Source organism: Staurois parvus, unplaced genomic scaffold (assembly GCF_062004578.1).
Source record: "Staurois parvus isolate SC_StPar_1 unplaced genomic scaffold, SC_StPar_1.0 ptg000882l, whole genome shotgun sequence".
NCBI classification, from domain to species: Eukaryota; Metazoa; Chordata; class Amphibia; order Anura; family Ranidae; genus Staurois; species Staurois parvus.
Window position 1 is genome coordinate 3806478 of NW_028318678.1, and position 17007 is coordinate 3823484.

The 17007-nt window shown below is 41.7% G+C and overlaps 1 protein-coding gene across 2 annotated transcripts in view; it reads left to right on the forward strand.

The window, feature by feature from the left end:
* LOC149442995 (uncharacterized) overlaps nucleotides 1-17007 on the forward strand; it is a 69894-nt gene that overhangs the window by 36293 nt on the left and 16594 nt on the right. For both annotated transcript variants that reach the window (XR_016306715.1, XM_089656040.1), the window contains exons 12-16: nucleotides 1457-1674; nucleotides 8176-8252; nucleotides 9635-9745; nucleotides 11555-11638; nucleotides 12819-12929. Coding sequence is in view for 1 of the 2 variants with exons in the window: in XM_089656040.1 (XP_089512166.1) it covers nucleotides 1457-1674; nucleotides 8176-8252; nucleotides 9635-9745; nucleotides 11555-11638; nucleotides 12819-12929 (601 nt within the window). In the remaining variant the exon portion in view is untranslated. The remainder of the gene's footprint in view (nucleotides 1-1456; nucleotides 1675-8175; nucleotides 8253-9634; nucleotides 9746-11554; nucleotides 11639-12818; nucleotides 12930-17007) is intronic.

The following is a 17007-nucleotide window of genomic DNA, read 5'->3' on the forward strand; positions in this document are numbered from 1 at the left end:
AATTACATCACCGACCTTGTCTCTAAATACCACCCAAACCGTACACTCTGCTCCTCGCAAGACCTCCTACTCTCTAGCTCACTTATCTCCTCCTCCCATGCTCGTCTCCAGGATTTCTCAAGGGCTTCACCCATCCTCTGGAACTCCCTGCCCCAAGCTATCAGGCTATCGCCTACTCTGCTCAGCTTTAGGCGCACTCTGAAAACCCATCTCTTCAGGGAAGCCTACCCCGCCCCCAGCTAATACTGGAATCCACTACTCCTCCTACCACTCCATCCCCCACAGCTAATTACCTTGTGTACCACTATCCCCTCCCTCCTAGATTGTAAGCTCCAAGGAGCAGGGCCTCTAATCCCTCTTGCATTGAACTGTATTGTTACTGTATTGCCTCCCACTATAATGTAAAGCGCTGAGCAAACTGTTGGCGCTATATAAGTCCTGTATAATAATAATCCGGGTCTTGCCTACCACTGCACTGCTAGCGGACAGCTATTTCTATCTCGCTGTACAACAATTCTGTTTGTAAGTATATATGTTTTCTTCCACTTTTAAATAAACCCCCCTTGGAATATTGCACTAGGCCAGTGCGCCCTCCTTTTCTTTTTCTTTCTTTCAGCCCTCAACAGAACTTAAGTTCATGTGCATTTTGGACAGGTCTACAGGTATTTTTCTGTAGGTGCAAGGTCCTTCAAGTGGAAAAGGCAGGATTTTTAATGCAGAAGAGGCATACTACGTCTCTTCTGAACTGGCTTTTTACCTGCCTGTCCACACTGTACAAAGAGCTGTGCACGTGCAGCTCAATGTACATTTTTAGCATTGCCGAGATGAGCTCCTGCATATGCGTTGTAATGACATCACCTTGACCCAGCCACTGAAAAGAGTCAGAGATTGGTACCCAGAAGCAGACAAGACCAAGATGTTAGCGGCTGGCAGGGAGCTCCTGAGACACGGCTGGCAGGGAGCTCCTGAGACACGGCTGGCAGGGAGCTCCTGAGACACGGCTGGCAGGGAGCTCCTGAGACACGGCTGGCAGGGAGCTCCTGAGACACGGCTGGAATGGGAGCTCCTGAGACACGGCTGGAATGGGAGCTCCTGAGACACGGCTGGAATGGGAGCTCCTGAGACACGGCTGGCATGGGAGCTCCTGAGACACGGCTGGCATGGGAGCTCCTGAGACACGGCTGGCATGGGAGCTCCTGAGACACGGCTGGCATGGGAGCTCCTGAGACACGGCTGGCAGGGAGCTCCTGAGACACCGCAACCTGGAGTGAAAGTAAGTATAGTTCTTCTTTACAGGAACAAAGGACAGAGAAATGGGCATGTATTGCAGACAGCATTTTATTTTTATTTTTTTTGTAGTTTATTTTGAAATATGCTTTTCACTCTGCCCTTAGGAATGTGAGAAGGTTCTGTAAAGTGTTTTTTTTTTTTTCTTTTCTGCTAATTTCCCATGCAGCTTGTTCTGCCTGAAGCAGAATATGGCCTTCTATATGTGCAAGTTTGGCGACTTCGCTGCAGCATCTCAATTTCTGCTGCAGAAAAAGGGAATGCAGTTTTCTGTAGCCTCACTTCTGACACCGGACCAGTTTGAACTCTACCTTACTATGGTACAAACCAGCAGTTGTCCACCAGGGAACAAGCCTGTAGCGGGTGAACTGTGGATTCCGTGTGAAGGTACTGCTTGTGTGGCGTCAAATACAACCGCATAGCATTAAACATGTAACTCCTAGTTCTCTGACCTCCATATTCTGTGTTTTTTATAGTTTGTGAATTCTAACATCTCTGTAATTAACCAGTTTAAAATTCACTTATACTGGGGCAACTTTCCTAGAACATGGATGCCATAAAAGTGGGTTTTAGGAAAGTATGAGGATCCAAATTCTTTGGGGCAGGTTTTGCTATACAGAGACCATCATCTATGACTTTGAACAATTTATTTACATAGTTTGTTCGCATGCAGGGTTTACAAACTTTTTGATTTCAGAGCCAAAAGAACAAACATAAGGCATCTCAAATACATGTATATGAACAAAACAACAAAAAAACAGAAAAGGAAAAAAAAAAAAAGAGGGAGATAAGGGAGAGCAGGTTGCCTTGCCACAGAAAGGGGTTGCAATATGATACACAGTTAACCCTTTGGCGCTGGTGCCTCAATGCCCTTTAAGGGTTTCAGAAGCCAGGAGGCAGGGCGGGGTTTAGGGTCACGGCAGTCACATGATCGGGAAAGGTCTCGATCGAAAGAGAAGATTGGGACCTCTCCGTGAGTACCGGACATGTGTGCTGGGAGCGCTCAGGGCGCACGCTTTCACCACATGTTTTTTTTAATAGAACACAAATGTGCAGCTGCTCGCCTTTTAGGCCCAGACACCGTGAGGCCGCACATTTGAGTTCTTCCGGCCCCAAGAGGTTAATGAGGAACCCTTGAGAACAGTTGAAAGTGTTGCATAACAAGGTAAGGTGAGACATGGCAAGCTCTGGGAGGAGAGCAATATTTCCTTGAACTACATGAGGGTTCCGCGTAAGGCCACAGTAAAAGGGTAAAGGTAGAAAAGAGAGAGGAGGGGAGGAGAATAGGAAGAACCAGAAGAATGTACTGAGGGAGGCGAGGAGATGTGTGACTTCCGGGGGAGAGAGGATATTCTTGGGACCAGACCAAGGTATAATTCATATGAAAATGGTAATGCCTTCACAAGGAAGGACTAGGAGAAGCAGCGTATCCTCAAAGTTCGGCGAAAGGAACCGGTCCACCCATGGGGTGTAAATAGCTTGTTCACATGAAGGATTTGCAAAGTCACAGATGATGGTTTGAAGGGGCAGGCCTGTACAGCTAAACCATAATGGCTTGGGGTCAATATAGTGTTTTTGGCACATGCGTGTTGTGTGTAAATTCTCAGCTTGATCTATTAAGTCCACTAAAGAACTAGGTGCTAAAAAATGTGAAAAGCTGTCTTTAAGCTCCACAAGCCAGTTCAAATTTTGAATGTGTAATATTAACCATTTCAATACCGGGCAATTTTACACCTTCCTGCCCAGGCCAGTTTTCAGGTTTCAGCAATCTCACACTTTGAATGACAATTGCACGGTCATACAACATTGTACCCAAACTAAAATTTTATAATTTTCTTCACACAACTAGAGCTTTCTTTTGGTGGTTTTTAATCGCCGCTGGGGTTTTAATTTTTTGCTAAATTAACAAAAAAAGACCAAAAAAAAACACGTTTTTCTTTGTTTTTGTTATAAAAGTTTGCAAATAATTGTTCTTCATAAATTTAGGCCGAGATGTATTCTGCTACATGTCTTTGGTGAAAATAACCCAAATTAGGATGTATTTTTTAGTTTGTAGGAAAGTTATAGAGTTCACAAACTATGGGATAGATCTGAATATTGATCAATCCAGAAGTACTGACAGCCAATCTAATTTCTTGAGGTCCAAGAATGTCAGAATAGTACAGATATCCCCCAAATGACCCCTTTTTGCAAAGCAGACAGTCCGACGTACTTCATAACAGGCATGGCGAGTTTTTTGAAGTATTTTTTTTTTTGTCATTTTTCAGAAAATGAAAAAATTTAAAAAATTTGTTTTTACTATTTTTTTTTAACATATTGTCACCAGTGCAGTACAGCGTCATCATATAACTGGCATGGCGGTGATCAGGGACACTGACTGGTGACAGTATGAAAAAATATATATATATTTTTATTTTTTTTTATTTTTTCTAAGATTTTTTTTTTCATATTTCACTATGAGCAAAGTAGTACAATGTTACTATAGTAACATTGTACTACTTTGGGGAAGTGATCCGTATTTTTTTTTACACAATTTGCTTATAGCAAATAAGAATTACTTTGCTATAAGCAAGCATTTACCTGAATGACATCGATTTATTCAGGGTTTTTTTTTTTTTGTGCTTAGCTGTGATTTGGCCACAGCTAATCACATGACATATGCATGTGATTAGCTGTGACCATTCACAGCTAGACACTAGTATACAATGGATGGCATGAATGAAGCCATCCATTGTATACAACTGTCATGTGACCTGCTGTGATTGGTCACAGCAGGTCACATGGTACTGGCAACGGGGGCCGATACTCAGATCTGTCATCGGCCGTGTCCGAGGTACACGGCAGGTGACAGATCGCGCCGCTGTGCGGCTCTGCAGGAGCGCGATCTGCGCATGTGCGGGAGGACGCCATATGGCGTCCACCAGGAACGCTGATGACATTTGCTGGCCGCCATTCGGCCATAGGGCGGGCGGCAAATGTTTAATATTGTGCAATATTTTGTCTGTTTTTTTTTTTTCTGGACCATAATAAAGAAGTAAATTATGTACAGTGCTATTATACATTTCTTTTATCATATGTTGTTGACCGAACACCATGTGGTAGTGACCTGTGTTTAGGGTTCATGTACAAGGACATTGTTGCAGCACTGCGTAAACTCAAAGAACAGCAAAACAAAATGCATTTGATCTGCTTTACCTGCAATGCATATGCATCTCAATAGGACCTTCTGTATCAAAAGAAAGACAAAGAAGCATGAGAACTATCACCTGCAGTACACCATTGAAGTATATTGGCATCTCCTGACCTGCATTTGACCTACATTTCAAATGCAGTAAAACACCTGTCCATGCGAACAGCCTAAAATGCTAAACTCCCTTAAAAATACCCTTCTGGGAACTCCTTTCTTCTATAGTAAGGTTCTGATAAGTCTGAGGCTATAATAGTCAATTTTTTTTTTATTTTTGTACTATGAAAGACACAAAGTCTTTAACCTTCGGATTATACTTCTATGTACAGGACGTTTGGACACTTAATCAAAATTGTAGCTCAGGTTTTAATACTTTTTTGCTAGTGTTCTGGGAAGATGAACATCTTTACTTCAGCTCTGCTGTGTAAAAAAAACTTTTTCTTTTTTTGCTAATCTCCTCATCTGCACTCATCTGGTTTGTCGTATGTGTGTTGTTTTAGCATTCCCACTGTGGGATACTTGGATGGCCATGTTGGTGAGTTGGTGCGTCTATGTATTTTAAACTGTCCAGGTGTGAACGGTTGTTGGGATGGATCCTGAACAATCAAATCTTAGCTGTACTTGACTCATTTACAGTATCTGCGTCTAGTACTGGACATAGTTTATTCAACAGGAAAAATCTCAGGCTCTCAAGTCTCCGATTTGAACTTCTGTCCAGTAGTGACCCAACAATCTGCTTTCGCATGCATCCAGACCTCTGCAATGCATCATTCTAATGTTGTGGGACAAATCAGTCTAGTCTCTGGACAGACCATTTTATTTGTCACTGAGGATTGGGTTGTCCCTTTTTTTTCTTTCTTTTCTTTTCTTTTTAACAGTTGCCAACTGGATTGTCCTTGTCTTAATGTCTGAGGAATCCTGAAGTCCTGTCCTTTGTCTTTTGGTGGATCCTCATTATGGGTGCCAGGCTGGAAGGAGTTCTGGGTACCCTGTTTGTCAGATGCGTTGTGTCTTCTCTGTGGGAAGATTGGAGGTAGATCAGATTCTGTCCTAGGCAGAACTTTTATTCCTTATCTGCCAAAGATATTCCAGATACTATTGTCAGGCAGACATCTTCAGCTGGCTGAGAAGGCAACTTCAAGGAAGATTTACCACAAAACTTTGAAATTTTATTTTGCTTAGTGTGAGGCTAGAGGATTTCATCCTCAAAAGTATGTCATGTGTTGTATCCTGGCTTTTCTTCAGTCTGTAATTGATCAGGGATTTGCCATGAATACAATCGGGTTGGATTTTGGTCTTGGTGGTCCTTTTTTCAGACCAATTGCTTCACATTCCTTAGTGTTCCTTTATGCAAGGCATCATGACTCTTGTTCCACCGATCAGGACTCTGTTGATTCTATGGAACCTCAACCTGGTACTTTTCTGTATTACCAAAATTTGTTTGAACCCATCTGGGATATCCTTTTAGTCCTTCTGACTCAGAAGATTATTTTATGGTTGCCATTACTTCAGCTCACAGATTTTTGAAATTCGCTGCTCTTTCCTGTATGGAACCATTCTTGGTGTTCCTCTATAACAAGGTGGTTCTGTGGCCTCAGCCATCATTTTTACCTAAGTAGGTGTTTTTATTCAATTTTAACCAGGACATTGTGTTGCTATTTTTCTGTCCCACACTGCAGGTGCTTGGGAACAAGGCTCTTCACACTTTGGATGTGGTTCATGCGATCAAGTATTACCTGATGTCAACTACTGTAATTCAACAGATTCCTTCTTTGTGCTTCCTGAAGGCCCAAGGAAGGGTTATGCAGCTTCCAAGTCTACCATTTCTCAGTAAATCCATCAGCTTATTATTGGGCTTACAGGTTAACCACTTGCTGACTGCCCACCCTAATTTTAATGCGGGTGGGCGGCACGTGCAGGCACAATCATGTACGTCATTGTGCCTGCTTCCATGTAGGAGCGCGCTGCGCTCACGTGATCACATTGTCAACAAAGCTGTTATGAATTGATCTCAATCATACCCTCTGCTTCCTATATCTGTTTTCTGTGATTGGCCCACAGCTATCACATATTACCTGGGCCAATCACAGCACCCTGTACCATGTGATTACCTGTATCCACTCACAAATCACTAGTAATCACAGCTGTTATGAATGAAACTCATTAATGAAAGTTCAAAGCATTGCAGTTACAATGATCATCATTGAAGCAGCAAAGTGGTTAAAAAAAAAAAATCCCTGATCACCCCCCAGAGTAGCACAGTTACTATGGTGACACAACTACTCTAATGAAAGTATGTGAAAAAGTGTTTTGTTTTGTTTTTTTATGTAAAAATATTTTTAAAATTGTGTCCATGATCACTGTGACATGTCATTTGACGACACTATACTGCGCTGGTGCCAGTATGTAAAACAGAAAAATATATATATATTTTTTTTTTCAATATTTAAATTACAACTACAAATACAAAAAACTCGCCATGTCTTTACTAAATACCTCAGGCTCTCTACTTTCCAAAAAAGGGGTTATTTGGGAGGTATTTGTACTGTCCTAGCATTTGAAGGGCCTCGAAAAATTAAATTGGTCATTGGTACATCAGGATTGATTTCTTGCATATATACACCACGGTTTGTAGATGCTATAACTTTCACGCAAACCAATTCATATACACTTATTGGGATTTTGTTGTTATTTACAAAAGATAACGTAGCAGAATAAATTTTGGCCTAAATTTTATGAAGAAATTAGAATTATAGAATTTTTTATAATTTTTTTTCTTTTGATTTTTAATTTTCGGTCTTTCTTGTTTTATATGATAAACTGGTGATCAAATACCACCAAAAGAAAGCTCTATTTGTGTGAACATAATTATATAAATGTAATTTGCATATAGGGTTGCATGACCTCACAATTGCCAGTTAAAGTAGCGCAGTGCCAAATAGCAAAAAATGGCTTGGTCATGATGGGGGTAAAACTTTCCGGAGCACAAGTGGTTAAAAGAAAAAAAGTTTTATCGTTACTGGTGGCGGCTTATTCTACCAGGAGTGTGGGTGCTTTTTGGATTATTCTAAGCATCAATAGCTCAAGTTTGTAAGGTTTCTACGTGTGCTTCAGTTTATACTTTTGATGAAGTTTTATAAACTGGATGTTTGTGTCGTTGAGGGTGCTACCTTTGGTTGGTGTGTGTTGCATGCTGCTGAGTGAGGTTCTAACCTGTTTCTGTAGGAGGGTTTATACCTTGAGCCGGCCTACAATTTATTTGCCAATGTCCAATCCTTGTAGGCAATATAATCCGAAGGCGAGTATAAAAATCCTATTTTTTTCTTTCATGTTCTAATCTACAAGTTATAAGGAGCATTAGAGCCTTACTATAGGAGAGGGAGCTACCCAAAAGGCATTTTTACAGGCTGACCAGAGTTCAATTGTAAAATAACTGTCAGCCTTTGTAAACTGCTGAGGCCTAGTGTACATCGGATTCAGACTCGCCAGCAGCTCAAAAACCACCTTTGATTTGAGAGAAGTCTTGCATTGGAGTTGCATTCATCTATTGACTTGCATGGAGGGGGGGTAGTTTACATGCAGAAGAACAGGATATACTATATTCTCCTAAGTGTGAAGCAAAGCAAATACAGCAATCAACTTTTGGAAGGTATCATCCGCATTATCCCAAGACTTACACAAAGCGATTTGTACATCAACAGGTCCTCCACTAAAGAATGGAATTTTACTCCGAACAGCCCTTCGAATCCTGTACTGCAATACTGTGTTGCTACATGAGGTTAGTAATTTGTTGTCCATTGTTTTTCTCTAAGGATCACTACTTTCAGTAAAGTTCTCCTTCTTAGGGCCCTCAGCCACCCTTCACTGGCAGCCCTTCAAAGTCTTGTGCTCACATGTCCCCACTCCACCGAGACCTTCTCTATGCAGCTTGGTGGATGCCCCACTGCCAACTCAATTTTTTATTGAGTCCTATGGAAGGGAAGTTTACCAATCTGTCTCTATGAGCTGGATGGATCGAAGGCTCCAGACCTCCACATGAGAAATTCACCTTGTCATAGCAATAAGGGCTCATGTACACTGCAGCTGATAAACTCACGTTTAGGAGCTGTTCAGCGTTTTTTTTCAGCAGCCCCTGAACTCTCCCTAATGTTTTCTTATGTGTCAATGTACACATCTTCGTTTACAGTTTTTTTTTGAACGCAGAAAACTTGCGTTCAGCAGTCGATTTTATTAGCGTTTCAAACGCTTGTAAACGCGGCAAATTGCGTTTTATAAGTGTTTGCATTTGAAAACATTTTTTTTAACTCTTCCAGTTCCCAATGCTGTCCCGAGCAGGGGCGGACTGACAACTCATGGGGCCCCCGGGCAATAGGGGATCATATGGCCCCTGTGTCATTGCCCAAATTCAAAAAAGCCTATGAAAAAGGTACCAGGGGCATCTCATGGGGCCCCCTACTGACCCCGGGCCCTCGGTGCAGTGCCTGAGTTTTCAAATGGTCAGTCCGCCCCTGGTCCAGAGCCTTTTTTTATCATGAAAAATGCAGGCAAATTGTTTTCAAGGTACTCAGATGGACAAAACACTGAACACAGGATGTTCCTACCAAGCTTGTCACACATTATAATGACCAATTCACACCTCAGACCTCTCCCACCCTTGGAAACAAAAGATATGTTAATGACCATTCACACCTCAAATTCCTCATGCAGACCCCCTGCCAGGTGACCTTAATGACTCCCTCCACCAGACACCTTTCCCACCCTTGGAAACAAAAGAAATGTTAATGAGCAGCTCACACCTAATTATCTCAACACATACTGCTGTCTCTGCTTCTACTCTTTGTATTTGTCTGAACCAGTCTTAAATAGTTAATAATTTACCACTTTTCAGTGCATTCTGGGCACTTGGGAGGTTCTCCTGTGCTTATCTTTAAAAAAACACTTCTAAACGCATTATGCAAACGCGGCTAAACAGATGTTTTTTAACCTACGTTTTCCAGCAGTCAGTTTCCATCGTTCAGAAGTGTCCCGTCTACATGGGGCATTATCAAAAACACACGCTGTACATGACAAAGTGGTGATTTTTGTCTATTTTGTTGTAACAGAAAAAACTGTGAAATATAAGACCCCTTTTTAACTTTCATTTTGTCTTTGTTCATTTAGCTCAAGTGCTGGAGTGCTGTGGTCCGCATCTGGAGTACCAGTGAATGTTTGTCGGAGGATGGGAATCTAGTTCCTAGGAATGTCCCCGAACCTGATAAAACTTTTCAGCTGGTATGGTTACATTTTTCTGGAAAAAAAATAGTTATATGTGTAAAGCATAGAATATGTACAGTGCAACTACTGGGGGATCTGTGGGAGCCGACAGTCTACTTGTTAGGTTTACATGCACTCCTGGCTGCTGTAACAGGTGTATTTAGAACACAATTAGTAAACGTAAGGAGACCGCACTTCCTTAAGCACATTTTGAAGCAATGTACTTTGGAACACCCCTACTTCTGCTCCTATTTATTTTTTTTTCTTCCAAGTTGAAGTAAAAATAAACTTTTAGTAACACCCTACCCTTGAAGAAATGAATATATGTTAGAGGATGTCCCAACAAATATAACAACATTTGGGATCGTTGGTTACGATTTACGGAGACTAGCACCTAGATGAGATAGGTCTGTTACCCCGGGACGTAGTCACTGGCCCTGCAGTATATAACTATATAATTTGCACAGGTCCTTATCTCCATGTCATATTTGATGTTTTCTCTACATTATCCACATATTGATTTTTTCTGGTTGTTTAACCCCCCTGGGCGGTATTCCCGAGTGTAGCTCGGGGTTAGCTTTCAGAACCAGAAGCGTTATCCCCGAGCTACACTCAGGATTACCCTACAGCATTGCTCTGGGATCCCTCCAGCAGTTACCTTGTCCTTCGCTCCTGCGATGTCCCCCCTGCAGCGTCCCCAGCCATCTCCTCCGGCCGATGCCAGCATCTGTCTTCTGGGTTCCGTTCCCTGCGACGTCATGGCGTATGGGGACGGAACTGGCGGGAAATTCAAAGATGTAAAAAAAGTGACTTTCACTCAATATACTAAAATCTGATAGTATTCCATTACTGTATCAAAGCATTTCACATACATTTTGTCCTGAGTGCTTTGTCCTGTGCCCTGCCTGCATTTTTACTGTTCTTTCTGCCTGGAAACTGAGAAACGTCCATGGTGTCCAAAAAGCGTCCCTTTAGGTCAAAAACGGTTTTAGACCGGCTAGAGAACAGCGATAGTAAATCAGAACCACTTGCAGAATTGAGTGATAATGATTCGTGGGGGAAATTCATCATCAGACACTGAAAACGATTTTGTGACTAAACTCAGTGATGTGCGAACTTGGCGCTGTATTTCAAATTTCAGTGTTTTTGGTTTGATTATATTATTGAATTAAATTTATAATTTATTATATTATTTTTTTATCATTATTATATTATAATTTATGATTTCGTGTTTCAAATTTTATCATACCCGGGATGTTTACTAGTTACTCCTAAGAATTACAGGCCTACAATAAAAACAACAACATATTTCCATGCAAAAAAATTTACCGTTTTGAGCACAGAAATACTGACATAATCAGACCACTAGGGAGGTTAATGGGTTGCCTACCATTCCTGTATACTCTGTCACACAATTATTTGTACTGTTAAATTTTTGTTTTATATTTTTTATTCAATAAAGATTCTGTCTTTTTGGTAAAAAAAAAAACTAAATTTTAGTGTTTTGTATATACCTTGCCATTAGTGCATATAGTATAGGCTAGGCTGGATATATCCCAGGTGACTGATAATCACTATCCCTATAAAGAAAGTACTGGTGATTAGGTAGGTGTTGTATTTGTCAATAAACATGCATTTGTTTTTTCCGGCTTCTAAGTTGACCCAACACACATTATTTCACTAGTAATTTGAACAGCTGTGCCTAACTTCTGTGTGCAGAAGGTGTCGGTGTGCCTTTTTGTCTCCTGGATAGCTTGTTTTGCCCATTAAAGCTGCAAGTGCTGTCAGTGTTGACACTGATTTTGGTGTTTATTCTGATTTCTGTAGATGGTGCTAGAGATATCATGCCCAATTCTGGATGAGTTGCAGAAACACTGGAATGCACACTTACCGCCTCCATTTCATCTCAAGGTAGGCTGTGCTTTGTCTGTTTCGTCCATCTTTTTTTTAAGGGTTTTTATTAGGTGTTGAATTAAAGAAAAATTTGATGCGCTTGGATACGGGTTTTACTGGTGATTCTGACCATACTGGTTCTGAGTATCTTGTATGTGTGTACTGCAATTTTGCACGATCTCTGTATATGACAAGAGTTTTCCTTTTTTTTGTGTGTTTTTTTTTTTTTCTTTTTCTTTCATTTTTTTGGTTTACGTGGCCTATAACCTCAGTTATTGTTTTTTTTCATTTTGTTGTTTTTTGGACTGTTCATATTATGTTCGGTTAGGCGCCTGCCTGTGCTGACATATCGTTCCATGTCATAGTTATGTCTCTTGTTGTTGCTATGTTGTATGACTTGCAAAAATACCTTAATAAAAACTACTTGATTAAAAAAAAAAAAAAAGTGAAATGTTTGCTTGCATACCAACACCCTACCATGGGTCACCCTTCTCCATCCACAACAAAAAAAGCTGAAAAAATAGTCTGACAATATCAATATATTTTTAGTAAGAAACAAGAGTATTTATCAGTATTGCATGTAAGCTCCCTTTTTAGCTGATTTTTTCCCATTACTGACCTTTTACTATGCCTTGTCCTGTGCTGTGTGGAAGCTGCCGTCTTGGTAAAGGAATAGCACTTTGTTTCTTCACATCAAACCTAGCCCCTGATGACTAGTAGGGGTAAAATTCAAGGAGCTGCAGGAACGTTGGAGCACAGATACAGATACAGAGAATGTATAAAGCAGCAACATATAGATTCTTGCAATGCAGGTCCTCAGGAACAGCTTGCTCTCCAGCAAGGAAAACAGTGAGCAGTACAGTAGTGACATCAATAAAAACCTCACTTCACAGCTGGTGAGACTAAAAGTCAGAGGCAGCAGTGTCTTAGATCTCACATGGCAAATAAACAGCTGCTACAGATTGTAACTACTACGGTGATAAAACCCCATATCTTCTAAGTCCAGTGCCGAGCAGCTGCCCTGCTGCATAGTAACCAAAGAAAGCCGCCCACTCTGCAGGGTGACCCCTGGGGATGACCCTTTTTGAAAATTGTAAAATTGGGTGTTTTGGATATTGACAATGTTGAAAAGTAAATGTGTATTTATTACATTTGCTAAACATTTCTGTGTGGTTTTGCCTTCTTTTTTTTCCTGTAGTCCCACAGAGTTGCTGCAGAGTTCATAGTAATTGTTCAAGCTGTTACCCGCTTTATGATGTCTGCAGCCCTTCCATTGCCTCCCATGTTAGAACTTGTCTTCGCCTTTGGGGTGAGTTTAAAATCCTAGTACTCTGAATCCTTTTTATTTATTTATAGAATCTTACTAGTAGAAATCTAAAATATGGCACAATATATTTTTGAGGGTATAAGGAGCACAAATGTGGAAGCACGGGTTTTTAAAGAGGTGGTATTAGCAGTGGTCTCTAGCATTCTCATGTGTCTCTAGTCTGTAACTAGATGCAAAGATGCCCTGTCAGGACACCATTGAAAGGACACCATTTTGGTAGTGTGGATAACGGCCAAAGAGCCACTATGCAGGCTCTGAACTCATCCCAAAAAAAATAATTGCTGGAAGCATTGTGTACATTCACAGGGTGCATACTTTGAAGGGGACAATGTTCAATTGTAAAATTTTTCAATAAAATAATTTTTAAAGTATTCTCATTAATTTCTGGACACACCTGGTATACGAAGTTTCTGACAATTTATACTCTGCATTACACTGTTTGAGGCTATTTTCACAAACAAACACTATGGCAGCTAAGAAATACAGGCCTGCGATCATCTACGGCATCCTTTTAAAACCCTGCTTTTATTGCGGAGGTCCATTTTGATTTCCAGGTAGCATTGTCATTGGAGCTTGATGGTATCTGCTAGCGATCCACTGATACCGAGTGTTTTCTTGAGTACTGTAAATACTACTGATACCTTAACCGATACTTTGCTGTGCGATTTGCGCTAATGGATGCAAATTGCACCACAAAGGTTAGCATGTGATTTGAACAAGAATGCGATTCCTGTCCAAATCGCATGTGGTTTCCCCACTGCTCCTGTGTGAACCCAGGCTTGTCATAGGAGTTCACCCTGCCTCTTCTGTCTACTCCTGCCACTGACACTAAGCATGGGATGCCTTTGGGGAGGTTTCTCGCACCGTTCCTGTGTGAACTTGGGCTATGACAAGCCTGGGTTCACACAGGAGCAGTGGGGAAACCTCATGCGATTTGGACAGGAATCTCGCTTCTGTCAAATCGCATGCTATTCTTTGCGGTGCAATTTATGTCCATTAACGCAAATCGCACCACAAAGTATCGGTACTCTGTATCAGCAAGTACTTGACCAAAAGTATTGGTACTCTTTGATTAAAAAAAAAAAAAAACCCTGGTATCTGTGCATCCCTAGTATCTGCCATCCAGGGGCGGACTGACAACTCATGGGGCCCCCGGGCAATAGGGGATCATGGGGCCTCTGTGTCCTTGCCCAAACTCAAAAAAGCCTATGAAAAAGGTACCAGGGGCATCTCATGGGGCCCCCTACTGACCTCGGGCAGTGCCCGAGTTTCCAAATGGTCAGTCCGCCCCTGCTGCCATCTCTCACTATAACAGGCTCCATCTGTGGCCAGTAGAAAATAGGAGTGTACAGGAGGAAAACATTGCTAAAGCTTTGTCTTATACAAAAAGAACCCATTTCAGCTGGTCGAGTCCTCAGAGGGATGTTGAACGTGTAGGAATGATCTGACCATGCCCCGCAGCTACCAGTCTTGTGAAGTTATAGACACTTGACTGTGGAGGAGGAGGGTTCTGCTAGTGACCTGGAAAACCATGTTTATTTCAATGAAGTGTTAAGTACGGAGGTACAACTTTTTACCAAAAAAAAAGTGTGCCTTATGTTCATCAAATGCCTTTTCAAACCCAGTTATTCCCATATCCATTGCCAATTATCAAAAGTATCGGTAAGATCACTTTGCCGTACATAGCCTTTGCAGACTGCTGTGGGAGGGACCCAGCAGGCCGCCTCACTACCACTACCAGATTCCCTGCAGAAAAAGTAGGGGAGGCTATAAGACCAGTCACCCTGCACAAAAAACAGTGACTGGGCTTTATTATAGGAAGCTCCTGCACAGGGGAAACCTTTCATGCTGTATCACTGTGGAGATCTGGATGAAATACACAAAGCACACCAAGATTCAAATAGGGATACCCACATCTCTTGAATTTAGACAATATTTGTATATCTCGCAGTTTGGTGTGACCAGTGTGGGTTTAATTACACTTAATCTAATAAATAACCTGAATACGGCTTCCAGACTCATCCACCTTTCCAACCGCTCCGTTTCTGCCACCCCCCCTCTGCCAATCCCTCCACTGGCTTCTGATTGCGCAACGGATCAAATTCAAAATCCTAACACTGATGTACAAAGCTGTCCACCATACTGCCCCGAACTACATCACTGACCTAATATCCATGTACCACCCAACACACACACTCCGCTCCTCACAAGACCTCCTTCTCTCTAGTTCCCTGGTCTCCTCCTCCCATGCCCGCAGGGTGTCACCCATCCTCTGGAACTCCCTGTCCCAACCCATCAGATTATCACCTACTCTCCTCTCCTTTAGGCGCACCCTGAAAACCCATCTCTTCAGGGAAGCCTACCCCACCCCCTGCTAACTTGCCGACCTCCTCCACTCTTCCTACCACTCCATCCCCCACAGCTATCTCCTCCTGTGCTACCATCCCCTCCCTCCTAGATTGTAAGCTCGAAAGAGCAGGGCCCTCGATCCCCTCATGTTTTGTATTGTTATTGTTCTGTCACATGTTCTGTCCCCCTTTGTAATGTACAGCGCTGAGCGAACTATTGGCGCTTTATAAATACTGTATAATAATAATAACCTAATATTCCTTATAAACTCTGCTTAGTGCACATGTAAATGTGACAAGTTCTTCACAGCGGCACTCACAACATAAAAATACCATATGTTCCATCCATATATACACACATGCAAGAAAGTTGTTGCACTGTGTACCCATATGCTATCAAATGTTCTGCCCTTAAAGTAATAGTGAATAAATATTCGAATAAATGTCCATAAATTCAGTAAGAGGTCCATAAAGTGAAATCGTTAAACATCCATCATCCGTGGTTTCAGGTGTCTGATAAGTTGAATAAGACCCAGTGAGGTGTGAATCCACCACCAGCACACACAGCTTCTTACCAGACTTTCAGACCCCAAATTATTAATGTAAGCCAAAAAACTACTTTTAAAACATCTTCAAATAAATTACATGTAGTAAAAACACCTCTCCTGCTTGCTCCAGCTGGCGTGGGTGATGTCAGCACCAACTTCGTCCCACCCTGACATGTTTCGTCTCAAGGGGAGTCTGGAGGTGTTTAACGAAGGCTGCCATCCTGGTGGGCTGGAGAGGATATCTGGGCATTCTCTCAGTCCTGGGGATTTTGGTCATTGCAAACGCAGTCGTTATCCACCTACATCTGGAACTGAGGAGGATTTCATCCTCACAAATATGTTGTCGGGCCACAACTTGGCATTCATCCAGTCTGGAGTTCATCTGGGGTTGGCCTTGAGTACGATTTAATGGTCAAATTTTGGCCTTGGAGGTCTTTTTAGAGACTGAATGTTTCACTTTTCTTGGTGCATGTGGTGACGTATATTGTTCCACCAGACAAGACCCTGTTGACTCCGTGAGACCTTAACTTGGTATTTTCCGTATTGCAGAGTTTTGTTCAAACCCATCTGGGATATTACTTTTAGTCCTTCTGAATCTGAAGTTTTTTTTTTTTTTTAGTTGCCATTACTTTGGCTGGGAGGGTTTTGGAAATGGCTGCTCTTACCTTACAGAGCCTTTTTTTTAAACCCAAGGTGGTTGCTTTGTTTTAATCTCAATTAGGACGTTGTGTTGTCTTACTTCTGTCCAGAACCTCAAACGGTGGAGGTCATTGCTCTTCATACATTGGATGTGGTTCATTCTCTCAGCTGTTGTCTGAAGTTGAGTGCTGTAATTCATCATTCAGATGTTCTCTTTGTATTTCCAGAAGGTCATGCACCTTCCAAATCTACCATTTATTGATGGATCATTTAGCTTATTCCTAAAGCTTACAGTCTAAAGAGCAAATTTCACAATTTCCAGTGACAGCTCATTCTACCTGGAGTGTGGATACTTTCTATGCCATTCATTCATCATCAGGCTTTGGTAGATCAAATTTATAAAGCTGCTACTTGGTCTTCAGTTCATGCTTTTATGAAGTTTTACCAATTGGATGTTCAAGATCAAGAAGTCTCTTTTTTGGTTCCAAGTTTTGCAGGTTGATGCGTGGGGTTTTAATCTGTTTG